Source organism: Callorhinus ursinus, unplaced genomic scaffold, assembly GCF_003265705.2.
Source record: "Callorhinus ursinus isolate GAN/ISIS: 27379988/994484 unplaced genomic scaffold, GSC_fseal_2.0 scaffold43, whole genome shotgun sequence".
In the NCBI taxonomy this organism is placed as follows: Eukaryota; Metazoa; Chordata; class Mammalia; order Carnivora; family Otariidae; genus Callorhinus; species Callorhinus ursinus.
Window position 1 is genome coordinate 11,421,538 of NW_027397105.1, and position 18,281 is coordinate 11,439,818.

The window sequence follows — 18,281 nt, forward strand, 5'->3', positions numbered from 1 at the left end:
ATATGAGGAATTCTTAATCTCAGGAAAGAAACTGAGGGTTGCTGGAGTGGTGGGGGGTGGGAGGGAGGGGGTGGCTGGGTAACAGACATTGGGGAGGGTATGTGCTATGGTGAGCACTGTGAATTGTACAAGACTGATGAATCACGGATCTGTACTTCTGAAACAAATAATGCAATATATGTTAAAAAAAAAAAAAGAAAAGCAGATAGCAGGAGGGGAAGAATGAAGGGGAGTAAGTCGGAGGGGGAGACGAACCATGAGAGACGATGGACTCTGAAAAACAAACTGAGGGTTCTAGAGGGGAGGGGGTGGGGGGATGGGTTAGCCTGGTGATGGGTATTAAAGAGGGCACATTCTGCGTGGAGCACTGGGTGTTATACACAAACAATGAATCATGGAACACTACATCAAAAACTAATGATGAAATGTATGGTGATTAACATAACAATAAAAAAAATTTTTTAAAAATTAACTCCAAATGGGTCAACCTAAATATAAGAGCTAAAACTGTAAGACTCTCAGAAGAAAACACAGAGGTAAATCTTAATGACTCTGGATTTGATGATGTTTTCTTAGAGCAAAAGCATGAGTAACAAAAGAAAAAAAAAACAAACTGGACTTCTTCAAAGTTAAAACCTTTTGTGCATCAAAGGACAACATCAAGAAAGTGAAAAGACAAACTACAGAATGGTGGGAAATATTTGCAAGTCATATATCTGATAAGACTAGTGTCCAGTATATATACATATAAAGAACTCCTGCAACTCAATAAAAGATAAACAGCCCAATTAAAAAATGGGCAAAGGATCTGAACAGACATCTATCCAAAAAAAGATATACAGGAGCACCTGGCTGCGTCCATTCATAGAGCATGTGGCTCTTGATCTCAAAGTCGTGAGTTTGAGCCCTACACTGGATGCAGAGATTACTTAAATAAACATTTTTTAAAAAGCACTAAGAAGACATACAAATGACCAATAAACATATGAAAAGATGCTCAACATCATTAGTCATCAGGGGGAATACAAATCAAAACCACAATGGGGTAACACTTTATAACCACTAGAATGGCTATAATCAAAAAATAAATGTAAGGATGTGATTGTGAAGAAACTGAAAATCTTATACACTCCTAGTTACAATGTAAGTGCTGTAGCCACCCTGGAAAATTGTTTGGCAGTTCCTCAAAATGTTAAATACAGAATTACCATATAATCAAATAATTCCAAACCTAAGTATATATCTAAGAAATGAAAGATATGTCCACAGTAAGAGCGTATGTCCACTTAGAAACTTGTACATGAATGTGCATAGCGCAGTATTCACAACAGTCAGAAGATGGAAATGACCCAAAGGTTCATCAACACAGGAATGGATAAATAGTGGTATATATATAATGGAATAATATTCGGCCTTGAAAAGGAATGAGGTCCTGATACATGCTACCGCCCTGATGAACCTCAAAAGCATTACGCTAAGTGAATGAAGCCAAACACAAAAGGCTGCGTATTGTATGGATCCCCTGTATATGAACTGCCCAGCGCAGATAAGTCCAGAGTCAGGAAGCACATGAGTGGCTGCCAGGGAACTGAGGAGGCAGGAATGGGGAATGATTACTTAACGAGTACAGGGTGTTCTTCTGGAGTGACAACAAAGCCTTGGACAGAGCTGACAGTTGTACAACACTGCATGACTAAATGCCACCAAATTGTTTGTCTTAAACTGGTTAATTTTATGATACGTGGATTTCACCTCAATGAAAAAACACAAAACTAAATATGCCTGCTTATCTAGTCTCCCTAAGGAAAGCTACTGGTTACAAAAGGAGAGATCTATATGAAACCAATACTAACAAATGGCCAGAATCCAGAACAAAAACCAGAATGCCTGTAGCTCAGATAGAAGCACACACAAAAATCAGTGAAGAACAAACAAAAGTGCATTAAGGGCCTTTTCACAGAACAGGAAATATATGGAGAGATGCTCAACTTCTTATGTCATCAGAGATCTATCCATTGAAGTGACACCAAGACACCACACCATAGTCATTCAACTGGCAAAAATCGTAAATTCCGGTAACGTAAGCACTGAAACAAGATGGATCCACAGACTATCTTGTTTCCCTGATGCTGGGAATGTAAGTTGGCATAACTGCTTTGGGAAAAATTAAAATACACATGCCATGCCACCTAGCAATGCTCCACTAGGTATATGGTGGCGATGCACGTCTGCCCTCATACCACAGGAGACAGAGACAAGAGTGCTCGCGGGAGCACTACCACGACAGCAAAACCTTATGGATAAACTGTGATAAAGCCGCACGGTATCTCTCAGTAGTCAAAATGGATGCACTGTGACACACGATATAGAGGAAGCTTAGTAATGTCACATCAAGCGAAAAATTCCCCTCAAATGACACGATTTGATTCATTTTCTATAAAGTTAAACAAATATATATTTTGTGTGTTTTTGTCTTTGAAGAGCATCTCTATGTGGATATACGTATGAGATAAGGCCATATACAAAGGAAATTAAGAGAAGGACAAAACGAGATTCAGGACAGTGGCTCCCTCAGGTGGAGGAAGCGGGGGGGGGGGGGGGGGGGGGGGGGGGGGAGGGGAGGGATGTGACGGAAAAGGACCAGAGAGTGGATGTCAGTTATGACGCATCTAGTTCTCTCCCTGGGTGGTGGGATCACGGATGCCGACCACTACAGATGGATGGACAGAGAGAGGCAGAGCAATGGATACACAAACGAGGGCCAGGTCCACACACGGACCAAGGATGAGAGTTACGTGTCATGATCACAACTAGTCCAATTCTAGGTACCTAAGGGCCCAAAGAAAACACAGCAATTTTAAGAGCTTAGCAAAAGAAATAAATTACATACTAAGAATTTTAAAATACACTGAATTACATCTATTAAAGTAAATAGTATTTTATTATTTTTTTAAGATTTTATTTATCTGAGAGAGAGAACAGAGGGAGAGGGAGAGGGAGAAGCAGACTCCCTGCTGAGCAGGGACCCTGACAGGGGACTCGATCCCAGGACCCTGAGATCATGACCTGAGCCGAAGGCAGACGCTTAACTGAGCCACCCAGGCGCCCCTACTTTATTATTTTATTATTATTTTTTAAGTAGGTTCCATGCGAGGCTCCGTGGAGCCCAACACAGGGCTGGAACTCATGATCCTGAGATGAAGAGAGAGATGTTTCACCAACTGAGCCATCCAGGCACCGCAGGAAATAATACTTTAAGCAGAATACACCAAGTTTTAACCCTTTACAGACAGCCCAAGGAAGTGGAAATGTATCTTTTCAACCTTAACCAGAATGTTAATATCCTGAAGTTTGAGCTAGCTTACCTCTTCTTGAATATACTGCAGCAAGAAGGGAGAAGCTCTTAAATTATCAACAGGAATATTGAAGAAGCCTTGAATTTCCTTCTGGTGTAAATCCATAGTAATGAGATGAGTTAGACCTTTGGAAACAAAGCAGACACAAACACATGAATAGTTAAACAACCAGTCACAGGGTATGAACTAAGCATATATAAAATACGATACAATACACAATAGCTATTTAAAAAATTGCTCTCTCGGGCGCCTGGGTGGCTCAGTTGGTTCAGCGACTGCCTTCGGCTCAGGTCATGATGCCGGAGTCCCGGGATCGAGTCCCGCATCGGGCTCCCTGCTCGGCGGGGAGTCTGCTTCTCCCTCTGACCCTCCCCCCTCTCATGTACTCTCCCTCTCCCATTCTCGCTCTCTCAAATAAATCTAAAAAAAAAAAAATTCCTCTCATCAAAAAGACTCAGAATCTTTATTTCTCAGATTTTTCAGTTCAATGAGACTGTGAGAGAACAGAAAATATATATAGTGGTCTCTGCCCCCTGGTTCCTGACACAGGACTCCTAGAACGCTTGTGAATTCCTAAGTGATAAGAGCGCTAGGAGCACCTTTTCTTCTGATGAGGCGACTCCCAATGGGCTCTTGGAGGGGGAGACCAAGAAAGACCAAGGCATAATTAGAAGTTTGGAATTTTCAGGCCTCACCTCCCATTCTCCAGAGAGGGGAGAGGGGCTGGAAATGGGGTTAATAATTGACTGAGGAAGCAGAGGCTTCGGGAAGCTGTGAGGTTGGAGGTGAACAGGTGGAGATGCTGGGAGACTGGTGCATGTCAAGAGGTCACAGGCTCTGCAGCCCTCCCCACATCCTGTCCCCTCTTATCTCTTCCATCTGGATGTTCATCTGTGTTCTTTATCGTATGCTTTTACGATCAAGTGGCAACCAGTAAGTGAACAGTTCTCCTGAGTTCTGTGAGCTGCTCTGGCAAATTAATCGAATCCGAGGAGTGGGTCCTGGAAACCTCTGATTTACAGCAGATTGGTAGACACACAGGTTGACAACTTGGTCTTGCAGTTGGCATGGGGAAGGGGCCGTCTTGTGGGACTGAGCCCTTAACCTGTGGGATCTGACACTATCTCCAGAATTTAGTTAAACTATAGGATACCTAGCTGGTATTCTCATGGAGAATTGCTAAGTGTAGGGAAAACCCCCTACACACTTGGTGACCAGGAGTGTCAGAAGTGACATCTGTGTGTGAGTAGAAGAGACACTTGGGAGGTGAATGGGCTTTTCCCTACTGAAAAGGGAAAGACTTAAGTGATTTTCTTACACCAAGATACATAATTTCCACACCAATTTATAGTTTTTTAAAATAGCAAAGATAATACTAATGAAGAAATGTCTCTGATAATTGGAAAAGTTTTAAAAAAGCAAAACTTGCCCAAAAGAGCAGGAAAGTCAACCTGGTGGCCCAGCCAGGATGAAGGCCAGAAGAGAAGAAGAGCAGAATCTTTCTGGACGGTTCGGTGAGCTAGCCTGCTCCCTTCAGCCAGCTTTTAAAACTCCGAAGACTTTTCAACAGGTTATACTGTTGAGGTGGCTGGGCTTCGGGTTCCATCAAATTTGTGTATTTTTTCTTTCTTTTTTTTTTTTTGCCTGCTTTGTAACGCTACAGTAGAAATTTTATTCCACAGTAAGTGTCTGTGTTCAAATGCAGTGAAATGGGGGCTGTCTTGTTCTTTCCTCTCTGGGCCAGTACTCTGGGATATGTGGCCTCTAGAGTCACACACACACACACACGCCTCTGAAGGTTATAGAAACAAGGAGGAGACACTTAGAACGTGACCTGAAAATACACAACACAAAATAACACATATGGTTTGCAAAATATGCCAATCCATCCTGGACGAGACTAAAAGTTGTTGCCGTGTTAGAGTGCTTGGTTCCAAAAATGCCTTTTTCCCCTTCAAAAACGACTTTGATGCAATTTTAACTTGTCATTTCAATGTAATTTTTTAAACAAAGACCTTAGGGAAAAATAAGTTGTTCTCCTTAACTTAGTGTTTTAGGGAGTTGGGAACAGAAGAGAATTCTCTGCACTGCTTTCTCATTATAAATTAGCTGTCTTTATTTTTTTTTTTTTAAAGATTTTATTTATTTATTTGAGAGAGAGAGAGAATGAGAGATAGAGAGCACGAGAGGGAAGAGGGTCAGAGGGAGAAGCAGACTCCCTGCTGAGCAGGAAGCCCGATGCGGGACTCGATCCCGGGACTCCAGGATCATGACCTGAGCCGAAGGCAGTCGCTTAACCAACTGAGCCACCCAGGCGCCCAAATTAGCTGTCTTTAAAAATGGTCTTTTTTCGGGGCCCCTGGGCAGCTCAGTCATTAAGCGTCTGCCTTTGGCTCAGGTCATGATCCCAGGGTCCTGGGATCGAGCCCCGCATCAGGCTCCCTGCTCAGTGAGAAGCCTGCTTCTCCCTCTCCCGTTCCTCCTGCTTGTGTTCCCTCTCTAGTTGTCTCTCTCTCTGTGTAAAATAAATAAATAAAATCTTTTTTTTTTTTAAGATTTTTATTTATTTATTTGAGAGAGAGAATGAGAGAGAGAGAGAGAGTACATGAGAGGGGGGGAAGGTCAGAGGGAGCAGCAGACTCTCCGCCGAGCAGGGAGCCCGATGCGGGACCCAACCCCAGGACTCCAGGATCATGATCTGAGCCGAAGGCAGTCGCTTAACCAACTGAGCCACCCAGGCGCCCCTAAAATCTTTTTTAAGAAAAAGGACTTTTTTCTTCTTAGAGTTCTAATTTAGTTAAGATAAGGGGTTACAATGTCTAAGGTAACAATCAAACACCCAGGCCCAATAAATGTCAAGTATCTGCTGTTCTCACCAGCTTTGCACATCATCGAAGCCAGCAATTTAGAGACAATGGAGCCTCTTTTTCTCATCTTGCACTGTTTGCTGTAAGGAAAGTAGGGTATCACGCCGATAATGCTTTTGGCACAAGAGGTCTTACATGCGTACACCATGATCAGGAGCTCCATGATGGTGGTGTTCACGTCCCTGCATCCCAAGAACGTAAGACACGTGATTAGTATCTCCCTGTCCCCACAAAGTGGCAGCAATGTGCTCCTCGTGCCTCTACCGGGACCTAAGGCTCGAGACACAGAAAAGGCATGAACATTCCCTCACGCCAATGACCCTACTTCCTTTTTCCCTGAAAGAAGAACCCAGTCAGAAGGGAGAGGTTCCACGGGCTCCCACCGCCATGTGTAGCCGCACCCCACAAGTCGGCCTGCCCTCCGCCATCAGAGACAAATCTTCCACACCAAAGTTACTCTGCAATTAGCCCTCCCGATGACGCCCTAAACACCCCCCGCGCCCCCCAACTCCTCCCCAGGCTACTGGAAGATAGGGCTCCAGCCATTCTCCCTCTCTTGCGTCCACCATCAGCTTGGTACACTCCCCTGGCTTGTACCCATCGGCCTAGAAACACTGTTGTTCCATTAGAAACGACTGGCGGCCACTCTTCCCACTGCCCTATTTCTTTGCTCCCCTGTGTGTACATCTCAAGACAGCTGTCCACGCTCACCATCTCGCTCTCTCCCAAACACGGGCCAGTCCGGGTCATCCACGACCCCCATGCGCCTAGATCCAAGGACAATCCTCCTGCTCCTCTCACCTGAGCCGCGGGCGGCAGCTCCCACAGCTGCTTACCCTGCTTGGCCCACCTGGCTTCTAGAACTTCCTCGCTGTTCTCCTGTTCTGCCCTACTTGGCTTCTCTGGCTGGTTCCCCTCCTCCCCCACTTCCTGCCCTACACTCATTCATGTGCGCCCCCTTTGGCCTCCCCTTAGCCCTTGGGCTTCTCAGCTAGTTTCACAGCTTTCTAGAAGCTGGAGGAGACTCCAGGTCACAGCCTCAGGCCAAGCTTCTCTTCTCAACTCCAGTCCAGCAACACTTTTAGTGTCCTAAAATGAAAGATAAGATGTATCTGACAACATCAAATCTCAACGTTAACTATTTCATAAAGACCCCGGTGGCCAGGCTCTCCGGCAGCCTGGCAAGACTAAGAATCCCTGAGTTCACACAAGGTCACGGTTCGGGACAATGCAAAATGAGACATGCAGACAGTTTTAGCTATGGGAATAAGAAACCAACAAGAGGCGGGGCAGAATGATAAGTATTGAAATAAACCAAAAAGAAAGAAAAGGAATGGAAGGACCTGGAAACACGCAGGACGTCATGGGCCACGCTGTTGAAGCCCTGAATCCTACGTCCAGTTTGGCCTTCAAGGGCCCACTTATTCCCTTGTGTAAGGCAAGCGACTTCTGTGCATTTATCCACACGGATTCACACGTGTCTGTAAGGAGATCAAAGTACCGCAGACACCCAGGAGCCAGCAGCAGAGTAAATCGTAAGTCGTTCTGTGCTCTGCGCTTTCCCCACCCCAGTGCCGGAAGGTAGTGGGCAGGTGTGGGCACAGGGGAGCTCCCCACTAGCACCCTGGCCCTTCAGCTGGCCGGGGAAAGAGGACAGCGGTGGCAGGGGCCACAAGAACTCGGTGCCTCCTAGCCCAGGAGCATCCTCTGCCAAGGATGCTAAGTGGCACAGAGGAAATGAAACAAGGGAACCTCAGCAAAGGCCAGCCACCCCCTCCCTTCGTCAGGTCACACACACTCCTAGGAAGGCTTGTGATGCAACGAAAGGTCCCTTCAACTCGTCTTTCCCGAAGAGCCAGGTGGCTACGAGATTTCATCTCCATGAACCAAAGACCAGGACAGATGTTCAAAATAGAAGTGAAAGTATCTGTGTTCCGTGTCTAAATGCTCCTGAAACGTGGCTCTTCTTCCCCCTCCTTGGTATTTGTTATACATATAAACGCAGATCTGACATGCAGCAAAATTTAGAACCTCTAAGCTAAAAAATGATGCCCTGTACAAACTGACTTCCAGACATTATTAAAAACCGAGTGAAGCACTTTCATATACAGCGGCATGTGGCATGTGGGGACAACTCAGATGTGGACAGCATGGTCCTTGATCGAACACGACACCTCACTGCACTGACTCCTCCACACCGAGCTCACACGGCTGAGGCCTTGACAATTTCCAGAACATACGTTTGTCAAACGTCACACCACACAGGAATACATGTTCCTTCAATACGTTATTCTTTTATCTTCTCCACTCATTTAATCTACACAACAAAATAAGAACTGGGGATCATTTTTTAAATTGCCTGCAGTCAAAGCTTTAAGAACCCCAAGTAAGTAAACACCTCTCCTCCTGCCTTTTTTGGGGAACTAGCAGAGCTTCCCTCCAAGTTTTATCAAATCCTGGCTATTGAGAGGCAATGTAATGGGTTCTATAATCATTAAGAACCTCTACTCCAAGACTTGGTTACTTCCACCCTTCAAGAACATGAAAGAACACATAGAAGTCCGCACTTATGTCAGAAAAATTAGTAGAGTAAGACATACCAATTTTCAAATGCTCATAACTCTTCCTGTCCAGTCAGCTCTTATTATACTAAACACTTGTGCCCAGAAAGAAAAACCCAGAGAGCGACACTGCGTCTGTTGGATAAGGACTCACTTTGAGACAGTTTGGATGATGAAAACATCCTTTCCCCTCACGGATTCTTGAATCTGTACTCTTGTTTCTGGCAGGAAAAGGAAAAAAGGGGGGCAGGGATGAAAAAGACATATAACTTATGTTTTTTAAAATACATAAAACATCTGTTTCATCCCCAATGTTATAAAATATGGAAACTGGAACTGTTAAAGAAACTCATGAGGTTTTAGGTGCTGTAAAGGATAATGAACACACTGGCATTAATCACACTTTTCATTTTTTTTAGAGAGGCGGAGAGAGGGAGGGGAGGGAGAGAGGGACAGGGAGAGAGAGGCTCTCAAGCAGGCTCCACATCCAGCACAGAGCCCGACACAGGGCTCGATCTCATGACCCTGACATCATGACCCGAGCCGAAATCAAGAGTCAGACACTCAACGGAATGAACCATCCAGGTGCCCCTAACCACATTTTTTAAACATGTCAGGTTACGTTACGTGCTTCAAAAAGAATTCCATTTCTGACTTGGAATAAGTAAACCTACCCTTCTTACTTCTCCCATATAGGCAGTGAGGGCTGTGCCACGCTGAGCACAGTATCTGTAAGGGAAATTACTCATTCATAAAACCAGCACAATTAAGAACTTACTAGGCAGGACGCCTGGGTGGCTCAGTCAGTTAAGTGTCTGCCTTTGGCTCAGGTCAGGATCCCAGGGAGCCTGCTTCTCCCTCTGCCTGCCACTCCCCCTGCTTGTGCTCTCATGTGTGCTCTCTCTCTCTCTCTCTGACAAATAAAAAAATAAAATCTTTTTAAAAAAAGAACTTATTAGGCAATGTTATAATAATGCTATGAGAGTAAACATAAATAAGGTCCAACATCCCTACTCTCAAAAAATGTGTGATCAGCCACAATTAGACAAATGCAGAATGGGACATTCTTCAAAGTCAATGTCACGCGAAGAAAGAACTGTTCTAGATTAGGAGAAACTAAAGAGATAAAAAAACATATTGCTTGAGCCAAGAATCCTGGTTTGAAAAAACAAAAAATCCAGCTATAAAAGGCTCTCCAGGACAACTAGGGAAATTTGAATAGAGACTAGATATTAGATAATTAGAAAACAGTCATTAATTTCTTTAAGTGTGACAACAATAGTGTACTCATGTGGGAGAAAGTGCTTATTCTTGAGAAGCATAGTGAAGCGTTTAGGGCTTAAGTGACTTGGTGCCTGCAACTTACTTTCAAAAGATTCCACACATATGTATCTATATTGCAAAATCACACCTGTTGAATCCAAGTAGCAGACATACACATGGATATTCAATGCACTATTCTCTCAACTTTTTTATAGGTCTGAATATTTTCATTCAAAATGTTGGAAAAAACAGAATACATGTTTACAAAGGAATGTGGTACCAAGGAAAGAAAATGAGCTTTAGAGTTGGGGAGATCTGGGTTTGAATCCTGACTCTGCTACTTTGGGGACCTCGTTCTTTGATCACCCCTGAGCGCGATTCTTCAGTATCTGCTAACAGTGAGAAATCCACAAATGTCAGCTCCTGTCTTACTTCCCAATAGACACTAAGTATTTTCTCTGCCTTCGTTCATGAATGCGAAGGATGGACCAAACTCCTCCTGGGCCTTCTGCTACCAGTTCTTCCTTACCCTCCCTTCCAGACTACACAAAGGATATCACGCAATCCGCTTTAGTAGCAGATTAAATCATTTGCAGTTTAGAAAAGTCCGAGCTCAGCACGGGGTCTGTTTGAGATTCTCCCTCCCTCACCCTCTTCCCTTCCCACTTGGTGTGCTCTCTCTCTCTCAAATAAATAAATCTTAAAAAAAAAAAAAGGAATAACAACCAATTAACACTGTGGCCACACGGGGTTTTCTCGTTCCGCCCAAGGGGACATAAACTCAGACAACTGCTGAATTTCCATTCAGTGGACCAGTTGCATGCATCTCTGCGGTTTTTAGTGGATGAGGTCTGAGAGCTGGAGTTCAAGCCCCACACACTCTATACCCACTTGGTATCAGTAAGAGCTAAAGCACCACTCTCACCACCTTGCCCACCCGACTTCGTGCGGAACTAACCGGCCACTGGGTCCAACTGTTTCAAGAGCGGAGGATGAGGGACTGAGCCAGCATGTCACATTCCATAAAAAGATCAACGTAACACATGTCCAAGATAGCTCACCTCTGTTAGGTTCCTGGTAAACCTGCACTTTGCCCATCTCCACCCCCAGCCGCCTAGAGAAGAGAAGGGGAGTTGAAAAGATAATAGAGACATAATCCATCCAACATCTTTATAATTTGAGGATGCTTCAGAAATTCATAAAAAGATAAAGCAAAATAAAATAGAGGCACTCTTATTATAAAACTGAAAGCGGATATGCTACTGGTTCTGTCACTCCGTTACCTAACCCCCCACGGCCACCCCACGCCGACCCCAAGAAGGCCTCCGGAGTCCTGCTCAGCCTGCCTCACTGACCATTTCCCTGTGCCCTCTGCCCTCCAGCCGTGCTCCTGGTCTATACCAACACCTCCTGCTGCACACCTCAGGGACTTTGCACCTTCTGTCCCCTCTGCCTGGAGGGTTTCTCAAGTCACATACCATCCCCTAGGTTTAAAAGGCACCCAAGTCCCCAAGCTAAAGCAGAACAACCTGCCCAAATTGTTTCTTTCACGCTGTTTTCTTCACACTGTCTATCACCACCAGAAATTTTGTTTTGTTGACTTCCTTCTTGCCTGGCTCCACAACTAAATATAAAAAGGAAGGATCCTGACTGGTTTGTTCACCGTTAATCCCCAATATCTAGATCAAGGCCTAGTACCCACCCAGGAGGGTGGTTCAATCTTTATTGGGTTTTTTTTAATGTAAATTTTGTTAGTTAACATACAGTGCAATATTGGTTTCTGGCGAAATTTTATTTAATAAATAACTAAGACTATACTGGACTGTAATCTAGATAAACTATTTTCATAGAGAATACACTCCACTGTTCTTTATAGTCAAGTAATTCTATACACGTGTGGCACCGAACACAACCCCAGGCACTCATGAGGACTCAATAAACGTCCGTTTAACAAACATGTAGGGGATTACGACAGTTTTACAAAAAGGTTAGCCCTCAATATATAGATGATACACAGATTAACTACAAGATATCCGCTCTTGAGTTGAACAATCAGTGCTCTTGCAATCATCAAATTTAAAACACCACATAATGAATATGGATTTTAATGGTACGATTATAACTCACTCGGCAATCTTCTTCGAGAGCTCCATACACGATGAATTAGAATTTGCTGAAAACAACACCAGACCTCCTTTGGTTATGTTCATCTTGGTTTCTAATTCAGGTGGCGCCACACAAAACATCAAAACCTTCTTGGTTTTCCAATTCTCAGAGCCTAGGAGGATTAAAAGTATATTAACAACTGCCAGAGAATATTAAATTCACCTGAATGAACTTTTTTTTTTTTTTTAAATAGCAAATGACTTAAGCTGAAGGAGATTAGTGTTCACCATCATGGAGTCTCTTATGTTACATCTATGTATGGACAAATAAAAAGTTCGTTTGGATTTTAGGGTTCCTAATTTATGGAAATATGTTATATGATTTAATTAGTTTTCATGACCACTGGGAATAAATGATAAACTTACAAGAAAGGTGGAGCTGAAGAGCTCAGTGTTTACTGTTTTGCTGCTTAAAGTCAATTATGGACAACCTCCTTTTATTCTCTGACAACAAAATTCCTCCTGGATTAACACACAGAAAAATGGCAGAGCCATTAGCAAGGACATGGACTGATGGACCCTTAAATAATGAATAAATAACCCATCTATGCCCATTATATTTTCCTATAATAACTATTTACCCCAAAGCCCTCCCCTGGCCTGTCAGCTGCCTAATGCCCTGAGCAACGTCTAAGGCAGACCTCGCCTGCATTTTCCTGAACTGCAAGAAAAGGCCGACCAAAAAATAACCCTGAGGGGAAGTGAGCAGACCACCCAACTGACAGGCAGCCGGGCACAGACAGAAAAGCCCCCGGCCTCAAAGTCATCAGAGGTGAGGTGGTCATCCCACATTCATGTGCCCTCCCACCTTCCACTCTCTGGGTTGTGTCCTTATCACCCAAGGAAGGTGCAGGACTTAGGTGCCCCAGCAACAGTCTCGAAGGCCACGGGGGCATGGGGGCACCTTCCCAGCAAGCACACTGCGCTTCCTCAGGTGCAGCTTTACTTGGGATGGCCCCAGGGAAGGCCGGTGGAGATTACGAAAAGAGATGAAGCTGAGCGGCTCTTTTTTGCTGTTCTTCCATTTTAATTACAAGAGTAATACACAAACGCATTCTCCTTGGGAAAATTGGAACGAGGACCGTTTAGGGTAAAGTCCACCAGCCCCCGTCCCAGGTCCCTTCCCACCCACCCTCCCAGAATGGACAGTTCTTATTAGTTTGATACAGACACCATCAGACCTTTACGCATTCACACGTGGCCCTCCCCTCATAAAGATAGGACAAAAATACATTTCTAACATTAAAAAAATCATCGTACAAATGTACCTATCATCCTTTGTTAAACGATATGTTCTGACAACCCGGGGTTACAAAATATATGCCCATCTTGTCCTTTTTAACTGCTGCCAATACTCCATGGTACTGGAGGTGCCTCATTTAGCAGGTCACCACCCTAAACAGGCCTCCTAGCGCATGTGTGCGTCTCTCTGCAGTAACTGCAAGAGAACCACTGGGGCCTGGGGATGGTGCAATTTACAGGTACAGCAGCACTAGCAGGCTAGGGTTTCCCCACAGAGTGCCTCTTGTGGGAAATGTGGAGCAGGGCAATGAAATTTACCTACAGCCTGTGAATTACAAACAGAAACGCAGGCACAAATGGCCAAAGCCCTAAGGAGACCAAGGAGGACTGGTGGTGCCTACCATGGAAGGTGGCTCAGGAGCAGGGATTAGCCAACTACAGTCCACGGGCCAAACCAGGTCCCTCCTAATGCTATATCTGTACATAAAACTGTATCAGAACACAGCCACACTCACTGCCTACAAACTGTCTATGGATACAATGATAGAGTTGAGTGCCGGCCATAAAGCTGAAAAAGAGCTGATTATCTGATCCTCTACAGAAAGTCGGCTGACCCCTGCTTTATGGCATAGTGTGTGGCAGAGTGGCTGGTATACATGAAAGAACGTTCGCAATACTCAAAGTTGGAAGAGATCTTAAGTATCTTCCGACACTGTTTCTCAACCAATATACGTGTGTTCAGGAACACAGGGTACAGGTCTGGAAGAGGAAACTCATTTTCCTGTAGTTAGAAGTACAGGCTTTGGAGTCAAACTCATGTTTGCATCTTGGCTCCTACTTAGCTCCCTGAGAGGCCCTGCATAAATTAATCTCTCTTAGTCTCAGTTCCCTCACCCATACAATACATGAATACGGCCCTTACAGGGTCGCTGTAAAATTAATTTCTGTACAGCACTTAACAAAGTGTCCCACACAGAGGATCTGCTTGGTAAATGGAAGCTACATAGGAATCAACTGTTAATATTTTGGTTTTCTCCTGAACAAGTACAGTAATACACATGGGGTGGCCCTCTTTTCATATCCCCCAATCCTCAAATAAGAAGATTCTTAAAGTACCACAGTGTTCTTGAGAGGGCCTGGAACACTCAGAAGCATGAGGGCAGAAAGAGCTCTTAGAGGTCAATCGGCCCAACTACAGGACTCCAAGAAACCACTCCAGGCGCTTGAAGAGCTCCGGAGACTGATGCCCACATCCTGAGGGCCCATCCATTCCAAACTCTTCTTAGAATACGCTAAACTTCCTCTCCCTGCAGTTGCCACTCCCTGGTCCTTGCCGTTCCCTTGATAATTTACAGCAAACATCAAATTCCTTTGCCGCAGGGCAGTGCTCCACCTATCTCTAGATGGCTCTCTTAGCTCTGTGTATATTCTCTCCTCCAAGCTACTTCCTGGAGCCTTTCCTTACTGGTCATAGTTTAAATGCCCTTCACCACTGACCGTGGCCACTTAAGTCCCGGTCTTCAGGTATCAGGTTTCTGTAACTGAAACCTAACCTGAGACTACCCTCAGAAATGGCACCAGAAGGGGAGTCCGTGTGGAAATTGGTTATCGATACGGTCATGTTCTGTGACCATTCATTCTACAAGATGTTCAAAACTAAGGGCTGTTGCTAGCTTTGGTTCTCCTTTTCCCTACTGGAAATGGAAGTTGTGCTCTTTACCAAGCTTCAAGAAAAGTGAGTTTTAAAAGATTATCCTCAGAAACATAATCACCAGGATGGGGCTGGCAGGAGGCTCATTAGCACAAAGCTTCAGTGCGAAATGGAATCCACAAACTACAGTTGCTTTTACATTTATCCTAAATTTACTCTAGAATGTGTGAGAATTATTTATACGTATGAATACACACCCTTTTCAGAGACTCTCGGCCCCTTTCAAAAAGCAAATCCTACTCCTCTTTGAATGAGATCTGACAACCTATTAGGTCTCATGGATGAATTCACACTGAAAGACCACTTGCTTTGGATGTTGCCAGCAGTCATTTAAAAACCACTTCTCCATATTTTGGATGAGGAAGGCTCGCATTAGAGCATGATGCTTTCCCTCCAAAGAGCCCACTGTACAAACACCTCCTATCTAAAGATACTGGAGTAGGAGTGTGAAGTCTTGGGTCTGTCTTCCACGGTCCCTAGCTACCAGTCCTTGGGTAGGTCCCTCGGTCAGGCCTGCGCCTCTCCCTTCCTGACAACAGAGATAGATGCTTAGTAAAATCAGCTTCCTCCACCAGAATTTAAGGTCCAGGACAGCAGAGATTTTTTTTCTCACCATTACGTCCTCTGCTGTACAACCAGAGCCTAGTACCTGGCACATCGAAGAGGCTCAGTGATATTTGTCAAACAGCAAACATCTGTTGAGTAAAGTCTGACCTGGTTGAGTTGCAATGATTAACAAATGGAACTAGAAGGCATCCTAAAGCCCAATGATTATTTTTATTAGTGATGTCCCTCAAAAAAAAAAATGCTTTTTATATCACTGCTGAAGAGAATTAGTAGGGCAAAAGCCTAAGCTGAGTGGCTGGGTGATAGACACTGGGGACGGTATGTGCTATGGTGAGCGCTGTGAATTGTGCAAGACTGTTGAATCACAGATCTGTACCTCTGAAACAAATAATGCAATATATGTTAAAGAAAAAAAGAAGATAGCAGAAGAGGAAGAATGAAGGGGAGTAAGTCGGAGGGGGAGACGAACCATGAGAGACGATGGACTCTGAAAAACAAACTGAGGGTTCTAAAGGGGAGGGGGGTGGGGGGATGGGTTAGCCCGGTGATGGGTATTAAAGAGGGCACGTTCTGCGTGGAGCACTGGGTGTTATGCACAAACAATGAATCATGGAACACTACATCAAAAACTAATGATGTAATGTATGGTGATTAATATAACAATAAAAAATTTTTTAAAAATTTATAGAAAAAAAAAGCCTAAGCTGAATTAACCTCTTTGCCTCTGTGATCCCAGACACGTTGCCCGTTTCCCCATCAGCATGTTTTCTTACAGCAAACATCATTTTCTGAGTGCTCTGAATTCTTATGACAACTCAATAAAGCAGGCACCAGATGAGGACCCATTTTACACATGGGGAAATGAGGCTTTGAGATGAAGAAACGTGCTCAAGCCTGCATGGCCTCCAAGCAGCAGACATTAGCTCAGTTTCAGTCTGACTTGGAGCACACAGTTGTACGCACAGCTTGTCTCTCAACAGCACAGAAAATGACTGGACTCCCCTGCTGAATCTGGCATTACAGTGAGCAGGATCGGACAAACATCCAGATTTTGAAAAAGGTCTACAGCAAACATGCTTGTTTAGGAAACAATCGATACCAAGTGTTAAAGAACACAACACTGAACTTTGATTCAGTATTTCCCCTTTTGGGAATTTATACCAAGGGGAAGAAAGAAAAAGCCATATATGCTCAATGATGGTCACTGCAAGATTTTTTTAAGAGCAACACGGGACATGTAGAAAGGATCCGTAATGGGGTAATTAAGTAAAATTCTGAATATATATTCAACACAATAAAAACAGTAATAAATCTCCGGGACTATGCAGAAGTCCTTAAGTAAGAGCAGAATTTCATCTCATCAAAACTGGGTGACAACGGTTTAGACCAGGTCAGGATAGGAATACGGACAGGAATAAGGGTATGATTCAGTGGAGTTCAATAATGTGACTGAATTATTTTTATTTGCGCATTTAAATCTTTTAAACATTAGAAATCACACTTCCTCATGCCCCAAATCCCCATTCCGCATTTCCTTATTCTCTGTAAAAGCTAAACAACCTAAACTGCGCCAGTATCAAAATAAAGGGGGAAAAAAATCCTGATCATCAATGTAATATACTGGGGGAAAACATTTTATCGTAAAATAAGACCTAAAAATTACATCAAAGTCCTCCCTCCTGGGTGAGTTCTGGGTGGAACAAAAAAAATAAATAAAAATTAAAAAACCGGCTGTAGGGTAAGAAATGTCTGCGACGAGCAAGGCCAGTCAACTTAACATCAGGGGCCGTGTCGGATTAGGGGCCGGAGATGGCTGGGCTGGAGGCTTATTTTCTGAGCCGTCCGGCCGCAGCTCCCATAATTAGGGCTCGACTCCCAACGGCGCCTGAGCGGGGTAACCCCGGGGCCCGCGCGCAGGGCCCGGGCCCCGCGGACTCCGGACGGGAGAGGAGGGAGGGAGGAAGGGGGCGGCTGCGGGCGCGAGGCCGGGGTCGCCTCGCTGTACCCCCCCCCAGCCGCCGCCCCGGGACCGCGCGACCCGTCCGCCAGCCGGCGCCGCGGGGCTCCCCGCCCCTTGCACCTGCGCCCCGCAGTGCCGGAGCCCGCCGGTCCGCGCCGCCACTCGTCGCTGGCTCCCGCCCGCCTACCTGGCCCCGACCCCAGCCCCGGCCCCGCCGCAGCCTCGGCTGCCGAAGGAAGAAAGCGCCGGCTCTCCAGACGGCTTCTCTAGGAGCAAAATGGCGACTCCATGCGCAAGAACGGCGTCCGCGGCGACTGCGAGGCCTGTGGGCGGGGCAGAGGGCGGGGCCGGGAGCCAGGATTGCGGAGGCACCTGGCTTGGGGCCGTGGGCGTGGCCCACCCGAGGGGCGGAGCGCGGCCGAAGGGCCGGGCTAGAGGGGTGGAGCCAGGCCGGCACGAGAGGCGGAGATGGGCGGGGCTGAGCCTCATTGGGCCCCTTGGACGCGGCTATCCCCCAGGTGGCTGTGAATGGGAGCGAGCGTGTGGAATCACAGATGTCTGGGTTCGAGTCTTTACAGGCCTGTAACCT

The 18,281-nt window shown here is 45.2% G+C and overlaps 1 protein-coding gene across 4 annotated transcripts in view; it reads right to left on the reverse strand.

The window, feature by feature from the left end:
• The window catches only part of PRPSAP2 (phosphoribosyl pyrophosphate synthetase associated protein 2), a 62,490-nt gene extending 44,470 nt beyond the window's left edge, over positions 1-18,020 (reverse strand). Inside the window, exons 1-7 of one of the 4 annotated variants that reach the window (XM_025864094.2) lie at positions 17,880-18,020; positions 12,579-12,674; positions 12,175-12,325; positions 11,109-11,161; positions 8,939-9,005; positions 6,233-6,405; positions 3,366-3,481 (exon numbers count right to left, since the gene is read on the reverse strand). In XM_025864094.2, the coding sequence (XP_025719879.1) occupies positions 3,366-3,481; positions 6,233-6,405; positions 8,939-9,005; positions 11,109-11,161; positions 12,175-12,293 (528 nt within the window). In that variant the 5' untranslated portion in view covers positions 12,294-12,325; positions 12,579-12,674; positions 17,880-18,020. Of the gene's footprint in view, positions 1-3,365; positions 3,482-6,232; positions 6,406-8,938; positions 9,006-11,108; positions 11,162-12,174; positions 12,326-12,578; positions 12,675-17,812; positions 17,833-17,879 lie in introns of those variants that run through there. The other 3 variants (XM_073881798.1, XM_025864095.2, XM_025864096.2) reach the window with 3 other exon arrangements.
• Positions 18,021-18,281: the final 261 nt, after the last annotated feature.